The sequence below is a fragment of the Onychostruthus taczanowskii genome, unplaced genomic scaffold (assembly GCF_017590055.1).
Source record: "Onychostruthus taczanowskii isolate IOZ18803 unplaced genomic scaffold, ASM1759005v1 scaffold40, whole genome shotgun sequence".
NCBI classification, from domain to species: Eukaryota; Metazoa; Chordata; class Aves; order Passeriformes; family Passeridae; genus Onychostruthus; species Onychostruthus taczanowskii.
The window spans coordinates 5,318,413-5,342,582 of record NW_024501460.1 but is presented as its reverse complement, the minus strand read 5'-3'; the positions used below and the strand labels follow the sequence as shown (position 1 = coordinate 5,342,582).

At 38.9% G+C, this 24,170-nt stretch overlaps 1 protein-coding gene across 3 annotated transcripts in view; it reads right to left on the bottom strand.

The window, feature by feature from the left end:
• Positions 1-301: 301 nt before the first annotated feature.
• Positions 302-24,170, bottom strand: part of LYRM4 (LYR motif containing 4) — an 85,843-nt gene continuing 61,974 nt past the window's right edge. For 2 of the 3 annotated variants that reach the window (XM_041413156.1, XM_041413158.1), the window contains one exon: positions 302-653. In XM_041413156.1, the coding sequence (XP_041269090.1) occupies positions 482-653 (172 nt within the window). In that variant the 3' untranslated portion in view covers positions 302-481. The remainder of the gene's footprint in view (positions 654-24,170) is intronic. The other variant, XR_005953292.1, reaches the window with a different exon arrangement.

The following is a 24,170-nucleotide window of genomic DNA, read 5'->3' as shown; positions in this document are numbered from 1 at the left end:
TGAAATGTCAAGGGATGCTCTTCAAGGAAACCACACAATGCAGCCTGTGATATTTTTAAGTATCAAAGTCCAGGAGATGAAAATTCTGACCATCTCTGGTTTTAATACTTCAAATAAAAGTATTTTATTTGAGTACTTACTCATTTAGTTCAGAAGCTGGATATTTTAAAGTGAAACAGGATTAATAAAAACTTAGTAACTAGGTGAAGAGTTTTAAATTTTGAGGGGTTTTAAATCTAGCATGTTTTTCGTGGTCAGAGAGAGACAAGGTCAGCAGCAAAATGATGTAGCTGGTTGCAGGTAGTTTAATGAAGTTTTATTGTTGAAATAGGCAGGAACTATTCCCTCACATAGGACACACAAACAAACAAATTCTAAGACTACCTTATACACTATTATAAATCACAGCCATTTATCTTAGAACATGTGACCCTTTAGAAAATAGAACTTTGGTTGCCAAAAACAGTCTCTCAGGCATTTCTTATGCAGAACAGACAAACTCAGAAATATGCATGTGCAGTTTCTGTATGTGGCACTGTAGGATGCTGAAGATGGTCCAGTGTTGTTTCAGGATCAGAGACTTTTCTTGGCTATGTGTTTCCCGGACTCTCAATGACCAATTTTTCTGTGGCATACAGCTGGCCAATGGCAACCTGAAATCAAACCAAAATATCAGTAAACAGGTTATAATTTAGACTGCACAAAAAAATCCCCCAAAAACAAACCAGTAAGTGAATAGCCCAGATATTAAGCTTTTTCAAAATTACATTTTTTTCTATAAACATTTCTTTTTGTAAATAATACACTTGTCTAGACCTTAAGGAAAATAACCAATACGTAAAATACCTGCGCATATAAAATCTTGAAATAATGACATTGAGGAAAACCATTTAAAGTCTCAAAAAATAACATTAGAAGTTAGAACAGAGAAAAAGCAAGCAGGTTCTATGTTGAGAAAAATGAAAAGACAAATATAATGAAAAACAAAAATATGGATACAATCAGCAGGTATTTCTTATGTTCTTTAGGTGGAAACCCTAGATATAAATTGCATGGCATGGTATTATTTACCAGTTCCTTTGGAATCCTAATATAATTTGCCTTATGAATGGTGAAAACAGTTCAACAGTTGTTAGTTCAGCAGTAGCATTTTACACACACTGGAGCTACCTCTTGTTCACAAGATGGTATTCAGACCTCCTATATTTGTGCTTCCTAGTGCAATGAGGAAATGACATATGACAAAAATGCAACATTGATGCTTTGACTCCTCTTGTTCTTCAGCACTTTCTAGTCTGCCCCATAACATTGGTAAATTGTGGTTGGATGAGCAGCTGGCAGTTGTCACACACAGCTCTTTGCTTAGCAGCTGAGATGGGGAAGGAAGAAGTTTCATGCAAGTAGGGTAATGAAAGCAGAAGACAAAGTTTACTTTTAGAAGTATGAATTTTGGAGTCTACTTTTTACTGTCTGTTATGCCCTTTCTTGCCTGTACTTTCTCCTTAAACCTGGGTACACAGCAGCTTTGTGTCCTTTTCACAGAAACAAAAAGGTTCATACATTTAAGTGTTGAATTAGGACAAAAAAGGCTAGATACTGAATTACACTAAGCATGGTAGATTTAGTAGAATTTAATACTCTGCAAATTAAGCCTAACAGCAAGTCAGGCTCTTAAAGTAGTAAAAAAATCAGGGAAAGAATGTTTTTGGCATTTTCCATTTCCCATTTTTTGTGGGGAAAAAATCCTGGCTTCTCTTGAATAAAAATTTCTCATTTGTGCTCACACTTACATAAAATGTGACTAATATTGCTTTTTAGGAAATGAACTATTTAATCTTGATAAACAGCCTTGTCTGAAACTTGTAACACATTGATTTTAATCTTGAAATATTTATTACAAGGGAGCATTTATGAAGCTGTTCATAAAGGAACAGAAGTTTCCCTTGCCAGCAAATATTTCCTTCTTTTGGCACTCCAAGCTAAGTCAGTAACAGCATATGAACAACTCTGATTATTTTTGAAGTTACTTATGAAATATGTTGCATACAGAATATTTAATACAAAGGCCATACACAACTGTGGCATGTGTTACCCACAGAAATTTTAAGCTGTCAACAAGTGTTACTTGTCAAAGAGAACTCGCTGCTCTGGGTTATGTGGCAGGCTATACACTTTAGTTGCTGCCTTACCACAAACCATGCTGAAGTACTTAATTTTTGTATACTGTGTTATGGAGCCCAAAGAATCTTTAATCCTTTCCCACACAGTAGAGCAAATTTAATGGGAGGCTCAGAGGGATTACAAAAATGCTGAAACCTGAATTGCATTTTTTTTCTCCCCCAGCTGGGGAGATACATGAGACTGAGTACGTGACTTCTCAGTCAATCATATTCAGCTGGGCAGATGGCTTTGTAGGAGAAAGGTACAAGCTGTTGTTTGCTGTCCCTGTGCCAACAGGTGATGTTATCTACTGCTGCACCTCTTGACTCGAATGCAATAAAAGCACAGATTTATGTGTGAGCTGCTTCCTTAGCAAACCACAGCATGCAGGCATTTCAGCAAGTGCAGAGCCACTAGTGTTGTGCTGTCGGCCTTTGCTGGGCTGCTGCAGCTTGCCTGCTCTGCTGCCTCCCTTCCAGAACCTCTGCCATGGCACTGTAAGCTGAACTTTGAAACCTAAGGATTTTTTTTAAGCCAGTAGCATTGAATTTTTAAAGTTATGATCAAGCCTTTCCCATGTGCCTTAGACAAAACAAATAGACCTTCCATTTATAGCTGCTGAAAAATTCCCATCCATAAACATCCCCTGCCTCAGCAGAAGGATTGCACCAGTATTTACACACTGACACTCATTAACCCTAGGAACCACAACAGGCTTCTTACAGTGTCCTCACCATCCCGAGTCTGAAGAAAGCACTTCAGCATGCGCTCACTGTGGAGCACTGTCCCAAATTAGAGACTTAAGTGCCTACCTGTTGTGCTCTTTTTTCATCCTGCATGTTTGTAGCTTGTACACCACATTTACTCTTCTGGTAGGTTGCTGGAAGCCAGTGCACAGGTCAGTGCCAGGGGAGTTTCATTGACCACAGGAAACTTTTGGGGAAAAAGGCTCTGTAATTTGCTCAGCAACTTTGTTACCCAAAAGTTTATTTACCTATTTAGGTAACACATTGCAATTAAATTCCCCAGGAAAGAATGTGCAATAAAGAACCACACTGCCATCAGAAGACAATAAACAGAAATATAGAAGTTGCTTCTCAGCTCCTTTAGAATTATTTGATGTTTAAATTCTGCCTGAAAAATGATGTACTTTGGTTCTGACAGGTCCAACCCTCAAAACCTGACAATTTGTCGTTGTTCAAAGATTTAGTACAAGTCTATATGGTCAGCTGTTTTTTGTGAACAAGAAGGCTTTTCTTGAAAACCTTACTATTGCCTTCTGTCTGAATCCAGGAGCAGGCTTAGGGCTTTAGAATGGGATTTATCAGCAGATGTGACTCAACAAATGGGGAAAAAGAAATCATTGAAGAGTAAGCACTAGTCCATCTTGTAACCCAACCATTCTCTGGTTATTAGGTCTTCATACGTTCATATGGAAACAAGTACTAGTCCTTTGTCATAGTTGGCAGGAAGCAACCACAGGAATTAGCTACTTCATGGAATCTTTCATTGCTATTGAGGGGAAAAAAGCATGTAGGAAAGGTTTCCCTATATAACAGAGCATCAAAGACATGTATGGGGAGGTGCAGTAAGAATTAAATTGTAGAATTAAGAATTATAGAAGTAAAATCTGAATGTCCTGCAGACACTGAAAGAACATGATATTACCCTAAAAATTTAACAAATCCAGCCAAATTGACTGAACTCTGAACTCTGTCCTCTCCAAAGGTGTCTGTCTGGCTGCCAGTGTCTGACTCTCAGGGACACCTGTGGCTGGTGGGCAGGTTATGTGTGGCTTCCATGCCAAGCCATGTGACAGATGCAATTGCAGTGGGACGGTGCTGGCCTGGGAAGCAGCCTGAATCCTAGGGGCTAACCTGAATCCTAGGGGCTGCCTTCCCATCTTGACACAGCTGGTGCAGTAGATCCTGCTGACCCGCTGCTACTATTTTGCAAAATACTACTAGATTATCATCTCCAGTTTCTGAAGGTGTGTGGCATGTCTTGTGTACTTTAATCACATAAAGATTTTACTTTGCAGCTCAGAGTTGAGGCAGAAGTGACTGTTCATATTTCTGCAGGGCTGAAGATAAGGTGACTGGGTTTAATTTTTTTTTTTTAATTTGCCTCAGAATGCATAGTTCTGCTCTGAAAAGTATGATGGCATATTTCCTTGACAGCTCTGTATAAATGTCTGTCTACTTAATTAATTACCACATTTTTCCTTCCATAGGCTCTGCAGCACAAAGGTGGCCAGACATATCTTTTTCCCACATACTTTACAGAATTGTAATTGTGTGGCATATAACCCATGAGCTCTAACAAATCCTGCTGAGCCCAGATGAAGATATTTTTTCTCACTGTCACTGAATTACTCATCCTTATCATCCTGCCAAACTTGCCAATTCCAAACAACTAGCTACCTGCTTGTGTGAGATCTCACTGATAAATTTCAGGGTGAGTGTCCTAAAATTACTCAGGTAAGTAGCTAGGCAGCAGCCTTTCTGCCGTCAAAAGCAAACAAACTGTTTTTCTTTTTCTTGCCACTGTTTGTTTTTTGATGGCAGACAAAAGCAGGAGTGGCCTAACAGGAGAGGGTGCAACACTCTCACCTTATGTAGAATCAACCTACTGGACAATGCAAGGCCTAAACACATAAAAGTGCCACCACAGTACAGTAATATAGAAACACTGCAAGACAGCAATTTCTCTAGGTATCAGTTTTTAAAAAAATTGATCTCCCAAGAGGGTCATCATCACTGGAGAAGTAACAATGATTTCCACTTTTTTCTTGAAGATATGCTGCTTATAACTAAAGCCGATGTACAACAGATAGCTTTACATATTAAACACATTTACATATCTAATACATATATAGGCATGTTATATACACATGCATAAATATATGAAAAATACCAACTTCTAGATAATGAACATAGCCATCTTCTTCCTTTTGTTACAAATTTGCAGACAAGAAATGGTTACCTTATTACAGCCAGGGATCACATATAAACATATACATTTTCATGGTTCTTTATTATAGAGAAAAAGGAAAAGGTCCTGTGTATTAATATATTTATATACACACACACAAATATATAAAATCAGGGGTTTTTTTTCCTGTTGCACCTAGGAAGCTGACAGGCGTACCTTATGGGCACTCTGCTGAATCTTAGCTAGGAAGAAAAATCCCTGATGACACCACAGGTCATATTGCACTTATGGCTGCTAATCTGGGCCTCTAACACTACATGAAGAAGTTCCACACCCATATTTTCTGGCACAGTGACTATAAAATGCATCTTAAGTGAATGCTGACAAGAACAGAAATGTCTAAGAATAAAGGTTATTTTAAGAGCTGGCAACAGTCTTATAAGTTGTTTATCTAGAGTCTTTCCTATTAGATGAAGCCAACCAATTTGCAATCCTATTGCAAATTTAAGTGAAGTGGTTATTGTTCTTAAGAAGCATTACCTTTTCTCCCCACACCCAAAATTGGATATGCTATACACAGCACACTTTATAATAAATTTTTCATATTTACTAAGGTGAGGTTAATGTGTTTTGTTTGTTTTTAAATGAATATGGACAGATATTTTTGAAACTATCTTTTACTGCAATATTAAACACACCAGTGTGCTACACAGTAATTAATACAACTCAAATGGAACCAAAACCTCATCAATAATTTCAGCTCTTTGCCAAATCTTTGTGTTGGTATTAAATGTTACAGCAGCAGCCTTATTTATTTTCACTCCGGAAAGACTGTTGAAAAACTACATTTGGCTTCTTAAACACGTAGATTATTCCAGCTCTCCAGAGCTGGAATCAATGTGGAAAAAATATTTTGGAGACATTTCCCTTATTTTAATTGATTCCATTTGTCTACAGAGAATGGGACAGGAAGTGAAGGAAAGCACATAACAGAAGTTTTAACTATTGTGTATTTTACTTCTGTAAGCCTGTGTTTTGCAAATGCTGTTTTCTTTGTTTCTTTATCCCATAACATATCCTACAACCACTGCTACATGAAGGTTTTGAAAAGGCAGGAAATATAAATTTATTGCTACCATTTGGCTATCACAAAGGTGTGAAGTAAAGTAAGACAGCTAATAGGCGAGAACATATCTGAAAGATGTTTCTCTTAATAATGATAAATTACGTAATTTTGTTAGAACCATATGCACTTCATCTTGAACACCTTCACTTGGCCTATCAGAAGCAGGATGATGTATTTATTTAACACTCTTATTAATTTATTCTGTGGGTCTTTCTGAAGAGATACTTTTCAGTGAAAAGAGCAGAGAATCTTATTACAGCAATGATTTACACCTAAAATACTGTAAGCATACATATTCATATGTATTTTGTATATGGTGATATAAAATAGCAAGGGATTCTTCTTTTTAATCACTTAATATTGCTCAGTTAAGAGAGCTCCTTTTTCTTAAAATCACAAAAATGCTACTGTCCTTAGAGACAACACGGGCATGACAGACACGGCCTTCACTCCAAATAGCTACACTTGAGGGCCCTCATCAGAGAAAACAAAACAGGAATCTTTCAAGCCCCTTCCAGCCTGGATTGTTCTATGATTCTATGAAAGCCAAGCGGACCAGATTGTGTGGGTCTTCAGTAAAGTCACAGTTTTAATTCCCTCATTTCCCTGCAAGCCACTCAGCCTGCAGATAAAAAGGAGTGTGGTAAGAAAAATGCCATCTCAAAAGCATGCAGGGCCAAGAGCAGATGGCTGCAAAGGTAAGAATCAACCCTCAGCTATTGCAAAGGTTACCTTACAAAGATGTCAGACAGTAAGCCCCAGGAAAGCAAGCAGGGACTGGTTTTGGGCTTAAATAGCCAGGTGAAGGTTTGATACAACATCCGAGGAAGAAGCAGGTCTGCAGATGTAATGCTCTGAGTGTGATCTTTTCATACCTTCAACATCCTGGCAATTTCCAGACTCCCACCTCTCCTCCTTCCCTATTTGTTACCTGCTAATGTTATTTCAGCATCTTGCTTTTTCTCTTGTATTTGCACAGAAAGCCTTGACCTTCACAGAGCAGTTCAAACTCCTCAAAAAGCCAAACACAGAAGAAGCAGGTCTTCTAAAGAGTCAATCCCATGTGGGTAAAGGGAAAAAACCTAATATAGGCTGATCTCAATATAGCACGAAGAAGAGAAAAATCACTCAGTTAAGAAGCTGAGTGTGGCAAGGAAAGGAATATAAAACATTAGTACTTGAAAATACAGAGACAAAGACCTGGATAACATTGTGCTGAGTGTGGTATAACAGGTAGTCTAGTAATGCTGAGACATTTGGTATGTAAATACCCCGACCATTCACAGAGGACCCTATGTTTTGCAGCAACTACATAAGCAGAATTCATCAATGCCAATGTGAGTGCCTGCCTTACTTTTGTCAGTAGTATAATACAACAGCCACTGTCACAAAACACACATTCTGCAATAGGTCCATGAAAGTACTGTAATGTTTGTGTATTGCAGATACACTAACTCCACAATACATACAAAAACTAAACTGTCATTATTAAAGGAAAATATTTTACTCTTCAGTGTTTTCTCGGATCACTACTTCCAAGAGACTTTTGGAATGGAACAGTGAAGAAAATGTAGTTATTATGGATAGGTATAAGCAGATATTAAAGATGCTTACTGAGTAGCGTGATCAAGTAATTCTGCAGCCTTAATAAATTTTCATATTGTGAACTACTGCGGTACTAAAATGAGCTGTCACAACATTATGACAACAATCATAATTTAAAGACCACCTTTTACAACATTTGTATTTAAAGTCAGATACCAGAAATGCAATGTACTGCAAGAATCATCTTTAGTCTTATTTCTCATGTAAACTGGGGAACTTGGCTGCTGGGGAGAGCTGCTAAACAGTTACACAAAGATGTATATGGCATGTTTGTAGAATAACATCTTTCAGAGAAATTACTTATCCGCCTGTACCTCCCTGCCTTTCCCTTTTTTTTTTTTTTTTTAAACAATGCTAATCACCTTCTACATTTATTCTCTCTTCCAGTTCCTGAAAATACCTGATTTGGTCCCAAACTCAGAGGAAGTTCCAGAGCAGCAAATGGTACATGGATTTTTCTGTTTTTAACTGACATTTGCTAGTCTAAATGATGATTGTTCAAAGGCTTGAAAAGCTTTGTCTTCACCACATTTTAAAGTGAACAGTACATAAAGTAAGTTCCCTGGGAAATGTTGAACTTCAGGAGCTAAGACATTTTAAGACAGCAGGTACCAAGATAGCAAGGACTGAAAAGCAGGACTGGCAGGATGTAGTTCTGGGAAGATGCATAGAAGGAACATGCCAGAGAGTATTGAAGAAGCTCCAAGAAGTTGGAGCTTCCACAGATCAAAAGCAGCCCAGAAGTGAGCAAGCCCAGAGTGGTGGGAACAGCCAAAGCTCCTGATTCTTCAGTGAAGAAAACGCTGTGGACACGGCAATGCTGATGCCTCCAGAAAATGCATTTGGTTTGGCAGCATGGAAAATGTTGGTCATCCCTGCTGCTGAAGCCAGCAGCTGTTCTGATCCTAGCTGGGCCTGTGCTCACGCCCATTCAGAGTTCATCCCTGTCGTACCCTACACAGCACAGTTGTCATCTGTGCACATTTGCTACACTTCCACTTCAATTTTTCTGAACAAGAAGTTTTCTAAGTATCTGCAGTACCGAAGTGTGAGGCTGCAAGAACACCTGCAGTAATAATTCTACGAGACAAATGGATAACAAGCACACAACATGTATTATGCTAGAGGACTCTCCTGTGGGAGCTACCTCTCTCTGCAGCATCCTGCCCAATATTTTACAGAAAGTATATATAGGTAGGCAGAAGTACAGAGATGTATAATTACTCTCACAGCTCAGATCTTCGATTACTCGCTTAAACAAAAGAATTATCTGCAGCTAGCAGGAAAACTGCATCAATTAAGACAGGTTGGAACAATCACCTATTAGAGAAACAAACATCGAATATTCTTCCTTTCAAGTGTAACACACCAAATGTGTACATTTGGTAAGGGAATATCATATTAACTAAATAAACTTGGATTTGTTTTCTTTATTTATTCTGATCTTATCCAAACCACCAAACATAAAGGGGAAAAGTTCAGGTGACTCAGAACTGTAATATTGTTTAACCTAGCAATTTAAATTTTCTGTTTGTTAATGTCCTTTGAGCCAGATGGATGTTTTAAAAAAATTCCTTTTAATCTGCTACTGAAGCTATGTTTGGGGACGTGAAAGACATATTGACCTGCTAAATTTTGGATTTGAATGGATGTTAGCCAGAGTTTAATTATTTGGTGGTGATGTGTCTTCTTCAAGACTCCAAACTATACTCACGAAATTCTTGGTGCTGGTTGCAGGATAGCAGCAGGTACATTGCATTTTGTAAAACTGACAGGTGCTTTATTAGCATTTTAAAGTAAAAAGGCCTTTTGTGTTTTAGGGGGGAAAAAAAAAAAAGTCAATTCTGTAATACAGACAATTTTCCAAGACATAAAAGATGGAGAAAATTAACTTTCCCCTGACGTCCAAGAAGGCTATAACCAAGGATTAAACTTAATTTTATATGAGGAATAATTTACTTTAAGGTCCCAATATGTCTCTTCCTCTGCACTGATGTTACCTTAGATACACCTAGATGTGATTACAGGCTGGGCTTTTCTCTGTGCCCATTCAAATTACAAAATTAAATTTGAAAGAGAAGAAATAACAGATTGAATTTATCTTTAGAAAATATAGCTGTATTTACAAAGATAAATTCTGTATTGGATGTTTTTGATTCAATCTGCATCTTTGTCCAAAAAGGAGCATACCATTGAGGCAAATACTTACACGCTTACATGTCAGGTCCCTACTGCAGTGTTTAGGAGATCTCTAAGTATATCAGGACAGAAATAATTTTTTATTTTTCTGCATTAAAAAGACTTCATTTTTTTGGCAAAATTTTTACAGATTACTAAACTACAGTCATCTGTTCCTGACAAAATCATAAAGATAATTTCCTTGTTTATCTTACTTTCTGTGATGGAGGATATCCAAAGATTTCTTTTTTCTTGCTCAGCCATCATTGTTGGTTTACTATCTCCAAACCTCCAAGTTCCAAAGAGCGTTTTTCTCTTCCTTCTCTCTTTTGGAGGAGTTCCAGTGGAAGCCACAAAAAACCCCCATTGCCTGGACTGCCCACACTCTTTAAAAACCTGAGTAGCACGCCAATGAGAAGAAAGAACATTATGTTTTAGGACTGAGGATAGATTTGTTGAATTTCAGTCCATGTTTGGGCCTGTGAATTCTCACTTGCTATCACCTTAAAATAATTTCTCAGGTCCAGCTCAGTTTCCAAACCAACACCCCAGTCAAAAACCATGACTTTGATCTCCTTCATCAAGCAACCTCTGCGGAGCCATAACCGCAAACACAGTGAACCACTCTGTTCCTCTTGAAGTTAATCCAGGTGATGGTGGGCAGGCTTCTGACTTCCTACAGCCTCTTCCCTGGGGCAGGAATTGCTCCCCTTGCCTCTCAGTGCCAAGGCAAACATCCCCTGCAGCACCACACCACGCCAAAGCCAAGCCCTCGTGCTCCAACCTGCCCAGGTTGAGGCGGGTGTCCTGCCATCACACTGCTCTTCAGGGGGACACTCACACTCGGCCAGTTCCACACACAAATGGGTTAACTTCCCATTAACTTCCCAGCACTCCTCCACCCAGCCCTTTGTACAAACAGAAGGAAAAATTAACGAGGGAGAAAATAATTATTTGCAACCCTGCAGCTTTTGAGCAGGAGATATCCGTGTTTGTGTGGATATAGGATATAGCTTATATTAACTTGTTTAATTGGACTAAACTAAAGCAACATTTTTTCTTTTTTTTTGGCAAAGATAAATTACTGGATTTAGCACAGCTAGTAAGAGCTAATTCTGCACAAAGAGTTCTTCAGTAGTGTGGGTGGCAAAACACTTTCAGCAACTGGCCTAATTAGTTCTTCCTTCTTAGCAATAGCACAGGACAGTTCAAAAAAGAAAAAAAAAAAAAAAAAGATTGCAGTGGAAGATGTGGTATAAAATCATCCTGTTTGCTCTTCTGGTTCTGCCAGTCCTCCCTTATTTAATGTCACACTAAGCAGAGGCTTGCCCTAGTATTTTGCAGCACAGATAATAATTAGGAGTGGGAGGTTAGCACTTACTCCAAACACAGGCAGGGAGCAACGTCTGTTCCTCTGCACACGTCAGAGAAGAGCATTCCTCACCCAAAACACCCCGGCCAAACCCAAGCAGCAGAGTGATGGATGCACCACTGAGGGCTTTCCCCTCGGCAGAGCTCCCATTCTGGGCGCCTTGTTTAGCACAGACTGGGAAGCCCGAGCTGCCAACGAGCCGCAGTCCCCAGCGCACCCTCTCTGACACGGATCATTTACGTGACAAAAGACAGAGCGGGTGCCAAGTGGGATCATTTCAGCTCCACTGCTCCCGAGGTACAGCCCACCAGCAGCAGGGCAACAACCCACTGCCCCAAACAAGCTCTGACTAGAGCACACTGACACCTTCCCTGCCATGCGAGCTGGCCAAGCGCACTCGGGCTCTTCCACCGGAGCACGCACTGATGTGCAGCCGCTCTGCAGCTGCCAGCAAGATACAGCTCCCACCAGATAAAAACTGGGCTTGGCAAGATCCACTTGACCTTCTGAATGTCAGTGAGATAAAGGGTAAAAGGCCAGGAAGGGCACAGATGTTTGAATTTACCTTCGTTATAGGCCATCTAGGAAACGGATGGAATTTTTTTTCTAGCTCTGTTGTTTTGAATAATGATTCTGGAGCTGTGCTTGAGTGAGTTACAAATCTATTAAAAAAACAATTTAAATTGTTACAAGCCATTACCAATGTGTCTTTTTCTCCTAAGTAGACTGAATAAAGGCAGGATTATGAAAAACTTCTGTTAGGAAAAGACTGAATGTGAAGGAGAAAAACAAATTAAAAGTGAAGAGTATTTTATGAAGACAAACAGAATGACCAACTAATAAGGAAACCCTCCAGACAGCTTAAAGAAAAACCCAGCAATGAAACTAGAAAATAACAGCGTTTACCTGTACCTATAGTTCCTGTCCTTTTTTTTTTTTTTCTTTTAAATGATTTTTATATTTGCCCATTTGTTTCTGTTGGCAGCAAACAGAAGACAGAGGGGTACTCCTATAGATAATATTAGTCAGCCTGATGAAAAACAAGAATTAGTAAAACTTCTTAGAATTGCCCACTGCTCATTTACAGTTTGAACAGTCTGATACTGAGAATAATACACACTACACACTTCTCCATAACAGTTTTAGAAAGTCTGTGGAGTTTTTGGTTGATGGAAGGTTGTTGAATCTTGAAAAGACTAAACACATATTGGGGGGAAGGCAGAGACAGGAGGCAGTTATGTGGAATAGACTGAATCTAGGAATTTGTCAGTGAGGAATCTTGTCTGAAGTAATTTCTAATACAGCACCTTCCTCTTTCTGTGGCTTGACACCTTAAGTATTTCTTAATTTTCTGTCCATTTTTCTGTATATAAACATTGGAAGAAGAAGGAAAACTGACTGTAAACAGAAAACAGTGAAGTTACTACACAAAAGCTATTATGTAAAGTGGAGATCTGTCCTTAATCTTTCAATATTAATCATCCCAGAGTTTTAACAAAAGGAGAGCAAGACTAACTGGTAAGAGATTCAAAATGATTCTCTAATGTATATAATGTATGATGTCCTTTAAGAAACATATGCATCTGAAAATTATTTTGCTCATTCTATTTCAGCTTATTTATTTTACTATTCAAAAATACTGTGTAAAAACCTGACATATAAGCCTGTGTACGAAAGAAAACTCTGCTCTGGGAAAAACCACAGAAAAGTGAGCCAGTAGATGGCATTGTGGTACTTCAAAAGACATTCCAGAAAATTCCACCTAAAAAACACGCAAGCCTAAATGCTGTGTTTAACCACTTACTGCTTAACCAATGCAGTATTTTACTCCCGCTCAGTGCTCCACATGCACAAGTGAATAAACAAAACTGCATGATGTAATTCCACTGTCACACTAGCCCTGAAACAAATCTTGTCTGCTCTGGTTCCCAAATCCAATTAGCTCCATATGCTAGATTTACAATCCCAGTCTTGAAACGATGATTCTTATTTAATGATTAATATCCCACAAACCATGGTCATCATAGATATAACGAAATAGATGTGATGAGTGGAAAAATATTTACTAAAATGGAACCATATACAAGATCTTACAATCAATGCAGATAATACTACTTCCCGGCATACAGCAACTTCTGTGGATTAGATACCCCTTGAAAGTAAATTTCTTAATTATTTTCTGAATATTCCATATACTTTGGTTCAATTAAGCTGCTGATACGCCCTCACAGCTAGCGATGAGAAGACTGTAGCAACCCATAATTTCCTAGTCCAACACAGCAGTTCTCTATTGCTCAAACAACACAAACTTGAAATAATTTTGCAGAACTCAACATACAGAAGACCTTGTGGGTTTAAGAATTATATTCCATACACAGACAAACTTATTTAAACTGAAACCAGACTTGCAATTATCAGTACTTTATCTGCAAACTACTTTATAGATAAACCTGCTTTACCTTGATCATCTCTGAACAGGGAGTTGGAGCAGAGATTTCTGGATGTCTCTTCCAGTCCCAGGTATTCTGTGAGGATTATATATCAATGCCCCTCATGACATTAGTCTTTATGACAATATCTAGTTTTACTATGGTACTAATTTTCTCAGGAAGTTCTAAAAATCCTCATCTCAGAAGGAAAAACTTTCAGGATCATGTAAACCAATCTGACTACCTTAAGGACTCTAATTCAACAGCATACTCTAAGCATCCAGTTGTATATAGTCTTTTTATTTCATGCCACTTCTAGAGTAAACTAAAGCAGTTTAGTTTTCCTAATGGAAAAAATTCAACTTGAGGTCTCCACTGCCTGATAGCATAATACTTGGATTAAGAAACAAAGGAGCAACTAAAACTCCATCCACAAATTAATAGATCAAATATTTTTGCAAATTTAATAGCTACAAAAACATCATCCTCACTTGAACAGTCCTGGGGCTTGTAAGTGAAAATTCCCTTTTCTGATTATAAATAGGTTTTAAAAATACAGAATGATACAAGAAAAATGTTGCTTTCATCCCCTAAGAAGTTACAAGCATTACTGTGAATGTTTAGGTATTAAAAATGGATGTCTCCTTTTTGGAACAGAGGTGGTCAGGTTGGGGTGTAGCACCCAGCAGAAGAGGGAAAAGAAATAGTTCCTTCCTGTTATCATCAGTTCTTTCAATGTGATCCCATCCTTAGAGGTAGGTGACAAGGGTCACAAACCCAAAAGCATTTCAAAGAGAATAGAATGGTGTAAGGGGGGGCGAACATAAGCACTGATAACTGGATCTGTTTAAGGATTCACCTTTTCCAGTATTTTGTGGTCACTGTAGTCCACAAGCAGTTCTTCAGGGAAAGGGAGCATGAATATGACACACATGCATACATCTTTCTGCTGAAATGCCTCCTCTGCTTCCAGTGACAACAACATTTCGGCAACTTCATGGCCATGTAACTGTAACACCATTTCAACAGACGTGATTAATTTGTCTAATCCCATTTGAACTCATACAACTGCTGGTCTCTCCAGCATACTGAGGCATGTGGCAATGAGTTCTACCACGTAAATGTAGAACTCTTCTTTTGAACTCAAGCTTTGGGGTTGACCATTTTGCTTTGACCTTGTAAAACATTCAGAAGAGTAAAGAAATTGTCACTCTGCTTCTATTTTCCTCAGAAATGTTTTTCTTCTGTGGGAGTTTTCAAGTGGTATATTCCTCATACCCAGGTACCAGGAAGGAGATACCTCAGAGAAAGTACTCAACCAGCTAACATCCATGTGGTCAGGAGCAGATGAAACAGGACAATAGCAGACACAATTTCTGAACAGGCTGGAAGTGCACCATGACACCCTGCAATCCATTTGACAGTAGAAGTAGAAAAAGGTGACCTGACTGACTGCTCTTACTGCTGTTAAAGCAGAGACATTCAGAGCGCCCAGCTGTGTCCACTGACCACACTTGGGGTCACAAAGCCCATTGTATAGGAGTGGATCCTTGGAGTAAATACAGTGTGACCTTGTGTGGTGACCTCCAGAGTGGTGGCTCACAGGCAAAGAAAAGCATCCTTCACCATCTTATTTACAGTGTGTGTTTGGTCTTGTGTGCTGTGAGGCTTGGTGGTGGGGACTTGTGGTGGTGTTTTTTCTCTTTTTATGAAAGGGACGGGACTGCTTTATGTTACATGAGCTTTATTGCAGCATCAGCCTCATTACATGGTTGAGACAATAGGAAGATGGCAAAGCTCACATACAGCCAGCAGCAGCCAAAGATTTCTTTGTTACAGAGCATCTTAAAAAGATTTTAGCCAACAGCATATTGCTAAAGCTTACAGTTGTTTTAACCAATTACTAAAAGTACGCATACACGTGCTTCACACAATGCTTGCTTGTCTTCTTTCCATTAACAATACACAGTACTCCATTATCGAGATTAAAACCTTCTACTATCTTGCTAAGCATATTTTCCTGCAGTCTTAAGGTCTATCTTAGCTAAGCCCAAGACTCAAGCTATTGTTTAATGTCCTTGCTTGCTATACCACTGCAACTTTTTCTACTTTCAAACTTTGCAGCTGCAGCTAGCTCTAAGTTTCTTTTCTCTTTCTGTTCCTAAGGCCTGCTTTCCCAGCTTTCTAAACATCTTCTTACCTTTACTAATTCCCACAGGGACTGACACAGAACCAGCAGGAAGATGATATGAGGTCATCCCACAGTTTTGCCTTCTGGGAAACCTACCTTCAGCTTAAAATTGTTACAGGTCTCTCTTACCTGCACTGAACTGTGATTTGCAGGGGACATCACTTACATGTTAGAGTGGAAAACAATTTGGTAATTTTTTTGTGTTCATCAGCTACCCTCTGCTATCTTGAGAATCCTTGATGAGGAAAGCAGTCTGACCAAGGACAGACACTTTTTGTGGAAAGATTTCCTTGTAGCTGAATCCACAGAATCTGATTCCTTTCCAAACCCATCCAAGTATTTGAACATTTTGTCCTTTGACATACTCATAAATATAGGTTCTTCTCATGCAGCCAGCGCTTCAACAGAATCAGATCTGGAGCATATATGCAAAAGGATTCATACTGTCATCACACCAGGTGCTATTTTCTCAACCCATTCAGTGGCTCCCGATGCTGTGCTCAGCCGCATCTAAACAAATCACGCTGTATCTAGTATCTGTTTGTTTTAGAGAATGGCAAATACAGCTAATCCCAAAACCAAGAGATTTTTTGAAGATGACTATTGTTTCAGAAGTCCATCTTATAAACAAGTAGTACAAATTTTGAAATTTTAAAATGGGCTTGGTGCTGATCCACCAGAGCAGAGGCCACTGTTTAACCCAGCATAAGTCAATGGCAACTTTCTCAGATCCTAAAGAAATGGTGACAACTGTGGTAGTGTCACAGGCTTCCACTGCTCTTCCAGACCAAAATTATAGTCAGAAAAAAAAAAAACCTCAACCAAGCTTGCTCTTACTTGCATAAGGAAGATCTGTGCTAGACCTCCCACTAACAGTTTCTGAAGTGTTCCACTGCTTGTAGGACTGGTAACTATTTGTGAAAGAGCAACTTTCTAAACCATGCACACACACACAGCCACGGAGCATCTGGACCAGGCAGGGAGCTCAGGCTTACCATTCCCTCAGGCTGGAGGCATCCCAATTACAACATCTGTCCAGAAGGAGAAACAGATGGCCAACTTCTCCAGACTTTTATGCCTGCCTGACCTGATGTCCTTTACACCAGTCACTTGGGCAGATAAATAATAATAAATAAAATTAATAAGGCTAATTAAACCCCCTGGGTAAATTAAAGAGTTAATTATGTGACAGTACTTCTCAGTCCTAAATATTGGGCTAAATCACTGGGGCTCTCTATGCACTCACTAAAAAAAGCAGACTGACAGAAAAAGTATTATCCTCAAAATACTACATTTGCTAATTTGCTGTACAATTGCAGGGTTAATTGACAACGTCTTGCCATTTCTGAAAGCAGTTTGACAGACTTTTCCAGGCACTCCACCACTGCCTACAGCAAAGCTATGTGAGGTACAACAATATCTACTGCTCACAAGTAAAAGAAAATGCTCTTAGCAGGAATTCTGTTTCTTAAAAAAAATTAAAACATCTTACTAACTGGTGCTTAGTTTTTTCTGTACAAATCAGCATTTACAGACTAGTATTCCTCACTTTGTTTCAAGCTCACAATACAATCAATAATTGCATTAAAATACAGCAGCAAGGAAAAAATTCAAACTAGAGCTAGCTAATTAGGAATTTCTTTAAGTTGCAAGCATGCAAATCAAATTGAACTAGTAAATTAAAATTTTTAATCTTGATTTTTGAGGGTTCTTCCCTCCATAAACTCAGTCTTTAACTGCACTGTTAGTTACAGAGAAATTCTTCCAAATGACATTGAAACCATTTTTCTAAACCTATTAGGATTTTACGGTTATATTGTCTGCATTTGTGCTGGTAGTAACTTTTGAAGCTGCCACCTCACTTTTACAGCAGAGTAAAGACAATATGTTCTCACAAGTTCCTACAGATACCTGGCAATCACCTATGAAAGAACACCAAATTAATGGCTTCTCTGGAAGAAAGGCTAGAGCTTGAGTGCAAGTCTTTCTGTTTACTCACTGGAGAATCCATGCAGGAGAGGGGAGTTGTAAATGTTTCAGCTACAAGGTAAGCTTACACAAGATCTTTTGAGTGATGAGGTGACCGCAATCATCAAGCCATGGGGCCCAGCAATGTGGAAAAGGATATTTCCTAAATTCACACGTCCACAAACTGCTACTTTAAAGTTCAGGCAGGACAGACCAGCAAGCTACCACGAAATAAGGGAAGGGATATTCAGAGTCGCTGCCAACTCCCTGGTGTTCCTTGCCCTTGCACTAGCTACAGACTTCCAGACCCACTGTTCTTTACTGGCCCTTACTTCCACCCCCAGTTAAAACTACCTTTTAATGAACACAGGGCAGAAGTTACTCAACGTGATGGCTGCTAACTGAGGTCACTTCTTCCCTGCAAAGTCACACTGTAGTCCCAGAGGCTGACAAATACCTGCCCATCTCTCTCTAGATACAAACCCTCTAGCACCCATCACAGCAGCTTGTCTCTTACTGTGTTACTTTGTCCCGGTTGATGTTAAGGGACACAAATTCAATTTCTTTCAGTCATAGAGGGAAATGCTGAATTGTTAAAGGATATTGTAAGAGACGGACTAAAACTTGTCCTAATTACTGCAGCCTGCTTGAATCAATATGCAAGTCTTACAAAGCTTCCCATGCAAACTGAAGAAGTTAATATTAGAAATAAGAATGATAAATGCTGTGCTTTCATCAAAAAAAGCTTCTCCTTTGAACTTCTAATTAGGCAATAAAAATGTATTAAGCATTTTAGGGAGAAACTTTCTCAGAAAATACAGCAATAACACATTTATCATTTTCTCTGGCTCACATGGTATTTGACATAATTTCTCCTTAGAACTCTCCTTCCCTCCAGCCAGCTAAACTCTCACGCCTTAATTCCACAGTGATTCCAAGTTTCCTTTAATTAGGAAGGTTACGGAGAACCACAGAATAACTCCTTAAGTTGTGATCTAGTTGAAAAAGCACAGAGAAAAACAGTCTGAGGAGATGCAATGTGAGGCTTGGCTCTTGTCAGGTTGAGTTTTCTACTTTATGTTTTCATACCTTAAAAGTATATGAATATATTTTCAGAATATATTTTCAGTCTTTTTCCTACTGTACTTTCCTTCAAAAAAGAGGTGCAGCCCCTGCACATGATACAGCCATGAAGTAACCCTGCCAAAGAGTTATTGCTCCTGCAGAAAGGATCTTGAGGAGCTCGCTCATGCAAGAATCTGACCCAGGAAGGAAGCAGAGTAAGGTCACTCTGAATTAGACTGAAGACCTGAGGTTTTTGAGAATGTGCTTGTAAGGTGAAAGTCAGTCAAATGACACAGAATAAAACAATGTCGTTCAACAACATCCAGTGTCCCTTTGGCAGCCACTACTTCCATGGTAGGGGAACTGGGGGGAGGGAAGCTATTTCCTGATGTGGCAGCAAATCACCACTTACTGGTCTGCTCAGTAACACCCCTGAGAAGACCAGATGCAAATATGAGTAAGGCCAATGTCAGACAAGAAAAAAACATCACAGGGAGGGTGAAAAGGTACTGGCAAAAATTGGCAATAATTAGAAATGATCCATTATGTTCATAAGAGGTTAGCTTTCCACCTATTTCCAGACACTGTAAGACTATTTGAAGGCAGACTCCAATTACTTTTAAGTTAAATGATGGGAAAGAAAATGCTACATATGAGTGTCCAGAATTTTAACACATCGCTTTTATATCCAAAAAGGACCACCACCACACTATTAAATGCTGAGAACATCAATTTTTACTGAACGTGTTTTGCTTCTACTTTAAAATGTAAGAAAGAAAGAAGTGCCTGGCATAGAGAATTGGTCTCCTTTTGCCAATAATGCTAGTCAATATTAGCATGTAAGTTTTTAATGATTCACTACACTGTTTGATTATCCACTCCCCAAACCCACCTTAATTAGCGGAAATATTGATTTTACAATGTTTAATTCCTACAGGCTTAAGAAATACGAGCTGATAAATCTAGTACTGAATAACAAAAAAATTAACTGATACAGTAATAAAATTGTAACAAGGGGAAAATGCCCTCCTGGACCTAAATTGAGTTACAGTAGATTACATTTAAAAATTTTAGTTTGAATCCTGCTGAAGCAATCATTTATGGAATGCTGCCTTGCCAAGCAAGTCACCAAGAGCTCCTTGAAAGAATGTGATTGTACTGTTGTCACAACGCATGTCTGGTGCAAAATATTCTCCCCAAAGTGTAATAGAGTCACAGCAAAAAGGAAATGGTGCCAAAGGTCTAGCTCACAAGCTTCTCCTATCAAGGAGAAAAACAACCCAGTCCAAATTTAGGGTTTTTTTTAATAGAATGGCAGAATGTTAGTGCTTTTTCATTCAGCATACAAAAAAATGTTTCCAGACTTCTATCTCATAAAAATTAAAATTCTCCTTTTCTTTTATAAGAATAGGAAATTCTGAGCATCTTTTCTGTCTTACAAACCACAGTACAGCTACAGTCAATGGACATATGTCTAACATTAACAGATACATTCTTAAGTCTGAAGGGACAAGCGTGATATGTCAACGTTATTGTCTGTTTTAAAGCAGACATAACATTGCCACTAATTCCTGAGATCAACCTGTAACTATTTAAGCTATAGAACCTTCACTTCTTTTAAAATTCTGTATTTGCACAAGCATTTTTGAAATAAAATGTTACCAGCCTTCTATAATAACAGACTAAGCATTCTCATTAAGTGCCCAAAATGATCCCTTAGAGGAAGACACTTTTCCCTGCTTAAGTTAGAGTAAAAAGAGGACACACATTCAATACTATCCCTTTTCCTCATTTCTATAAAGGACCAACCTACATTGCCAGCACTCATTGAAAAGGAAGGAGCAAACAGTTTTATGTAAAAAACCCACATTTTAATCCATTCTTCCTTGAGAGCAAATGTATTTTTCGGAAAAGGTAAAAAAGCATGTCTTAGCTGTAAGTAAGTCCTTATGTAAAGAACTAAAGCAAATAACTAAATCCTGGCTAATATTTGACAGTTGCTGCCTTATGGAAACACTGAGGTCTGCAAGGATGGTAGGAGAATGATTAAATGGTAAACCACTATGTCAGCTGTTGAAGAGATTAAAAACCAACAGCCTGTGTAACAGTAATAACAAAAAAACAGGACAACAGCATGTGGTGGCATCAGCATTACTAGAAACATGTGTGTAAAAGAGGCTTCAGTTACTATTTCAGCATCAAAGCCAGCACCTTTAATTCTCAAGCGACCCAAGATGTGGAAGGCAGCGAGACCTACTGAGAGGCAGCCCTTTTGACAAATCACGCTTATCTAAACATCAACTTGGGAACTCTTTTTTTCCCCCTCTTTTCCTTTCAGAGAGATTTCTGGAACTGCTGGTGGATGGTTCTGAATGTTCTGAGGGCTGCCAGAGCACAACCCCTCCCTGCTGCTGGACAGGAGCAGCCCTGGGGCCTGGGCACTTGCTGGGAGGGAGCCGTGCAGAGCCGCTCCACACCTGCTGCTCTGCAAATAAGGGTTATCAGCTGGTGCTGCGGGGGCACTGACACGTCCATAAGGCTTGCTATGAGTCATCCACACAGTGCAACACAGCCAGGGCTCTGAAACGCTACCTCAGGCAGAGTGAACACTGACACATTTCCTTCCCATTGCAAGAACCAAGACTCTGGGCCGTGACTCCTTTCCTTCTCCAGAAAAACACATCCCAAGTACAGGCAAAAACAAATAGTGAGGCAAGCTATGGAAAGAATTAAAACCCTCTCATGGTATATACGCAAGAGATGGTCAAAGGAAGTTTTCCTGTGGCTGCCCACTCCCTTTCAGTCCCACTTACATCAGAACAACTGTTCTTAGTTCAATGCAAAAGGTAAACTGGGGGCACTGCCAATGCAAGCGCAATCCTAAAAAACATTTAATGAAGAGATGTATGGACTGTCAGCATCAGTAATGAGCTGACACATGGTGCCTCTCCCTGTCGTCAACAACAGACTAACTGAGAGAAAGACAGCCAGAGGGCAGCCAGTTTTGGGAGTTTCTGGGTGATGGCTCTAGGCTAGACCAAGTACACAACTCCAGTCGCCCCCAGCTTCCAACAGTATAGAAGCTTTCTTTCTGTTTTAGCTTTGGGTGTGTTTTTGTTTTCCTTCTATTGATTTTATCGAGAAGATTACTGATGAAAACCAGATCTATCAGAACTTGCTTCTGTATATAAATGGCACCTTTGAAGGTCATCTAGGACCTGGAAAATGAGTCCTTAAGGCTCCTAACACAACTCATAAATGCAGCATGCTCTTTGTACTGCCCTTTAGCTCTTTACCAGAAAAAACTTATGTTCCTTAATTAGTAGAATTTACTGAGAATTTAATGCACAAGACAGGCAGATGCATGGACTTAATTAATAAGGCAAAGAATGCAAACAGAAATAAAATATTATCTACTTAAAAATAATTAGGTAAATAGATTCCTATAGAAAAGGCAGTTTCCAGGTCATAATCCATACCACTGCAACAACTGAAATAGAACAGGTACTGATTTATGCTTGTTCTGACAGCTCCCAATTCTGACTTTTTTTAGTGTTTTGCACTAAACAATTCATAGTGTTTTCAGCACCGCAAACTTCTTTCTTAAATCAGTAATTTGGAAAACATACATTCAGTTCTGTGACACCACATTTCATCACAGTAGTTCAAAACATTTTTCTGGGGATATCGGTTAATTTCACAAGTTTGCTGTGAAGCAGGGCAACAAGACCAACTTTTTTAACCCCTATCTGGTGGAACGTTCTGGTAGAGAATTTGAGCATTTGCGTGTAAACAAAACATGATTTTTCAGCTGTTAGACCCACTTGGAATTGAGAAGAATGTTGTCAGCACTCACAAGTTAATTTAGTTTCTGCCAATAAGATCCATGTTGTTGTCTCTGAGTCAGGATACGCAAAGTAAACAGATAAATTTTTGGGAAGTGAATCAGAGGACCAAGCAGTGCATGAATGAAGCTGAAATGTTACTATTTTGTCTAAAATATTCTTCACCAATTATAACTTTTGTCCTTATTTTTTTTCTGTTGATATATGTTCCCAATCCAAAAAGAACAAGGTTGATAATTGATTTACGACTGAACAACTGAAGACTTCTCAAATTCTGAAAACTTCCAGTAGTTGTAGATGATGAGTTTGTGGATGAATAATGCCAGAGGCTGTGCATGTATGAGGGAGCTATACACTTCACCAACTTCCCCAAATTGACGAAGCTCTTAAGGATGACATATTGCAGAAAGGAAATACAGAAATGACTGCATTTTTTACTAGACATCTATTGCCTCTCCAAGCAGGCATTGTTCCATATGGTAATTATTCCATGGGAGCAGGTAGATATCTAATGACTAGATTTTCTTGCAAGCTTAAGGTCTTAAACATGAGACTGATGGTTCAAAAACACAACTACAAACCAAGTGGAACTACTGCCATCCTTTGCTATTAAAAAAAAAAAAAAATCAATTTCTCTCAGTTGTAATGTATTGATACAACCTTACAGCAGTTTCTTAAGTTATGGGCGACAAAAAAAGTGAATACATTTTTACAGTGTTACTTTTCCCCCAGTCTTTGATACATGGATCCATGTCAGGAATGTAACCAACAGGAGGTAGAAGAAACTGCTGCCTTGGCTAGTTCTTGTTCTTTTGCAGTGAGCGCCAATTCACTGCATGGCTCAAGTAGCTCAAATGGATTCCCTGTTGTTATTCTTTGTGTGTCACGAAAAATATGCTGGAGGACAAGGATGTCTGAAGTGTTCTATTGCTCCTGGTCTACAGATTCACTTTATGCTTTGCTGTTATCCAGCATGAATTCAAATTACAATAAAGTGGACATAAGTTATTAATTCGTAAAATTTAAAACTGACAAATTCAAACATTCATTAAAGGTGTGGAAATTAACAAAAACCCACAAGTATACAAGTATCTCTGTGGAGATAGGTTACATCAAAGATACCTCACGTTTTCCTTTACTTACAAGGCAGGTTTCCAGCCTTTGTCCATATCCTCCCTTCCTGACAAACTACTTTAATTTTCACAGCTGGCTCATGACTGGGAACACATCCACTCACTTCACCCCTGCTCAACGAACGGTACCCAATCTCTCTGTCTTCAGCAAAGCATAACTTAAT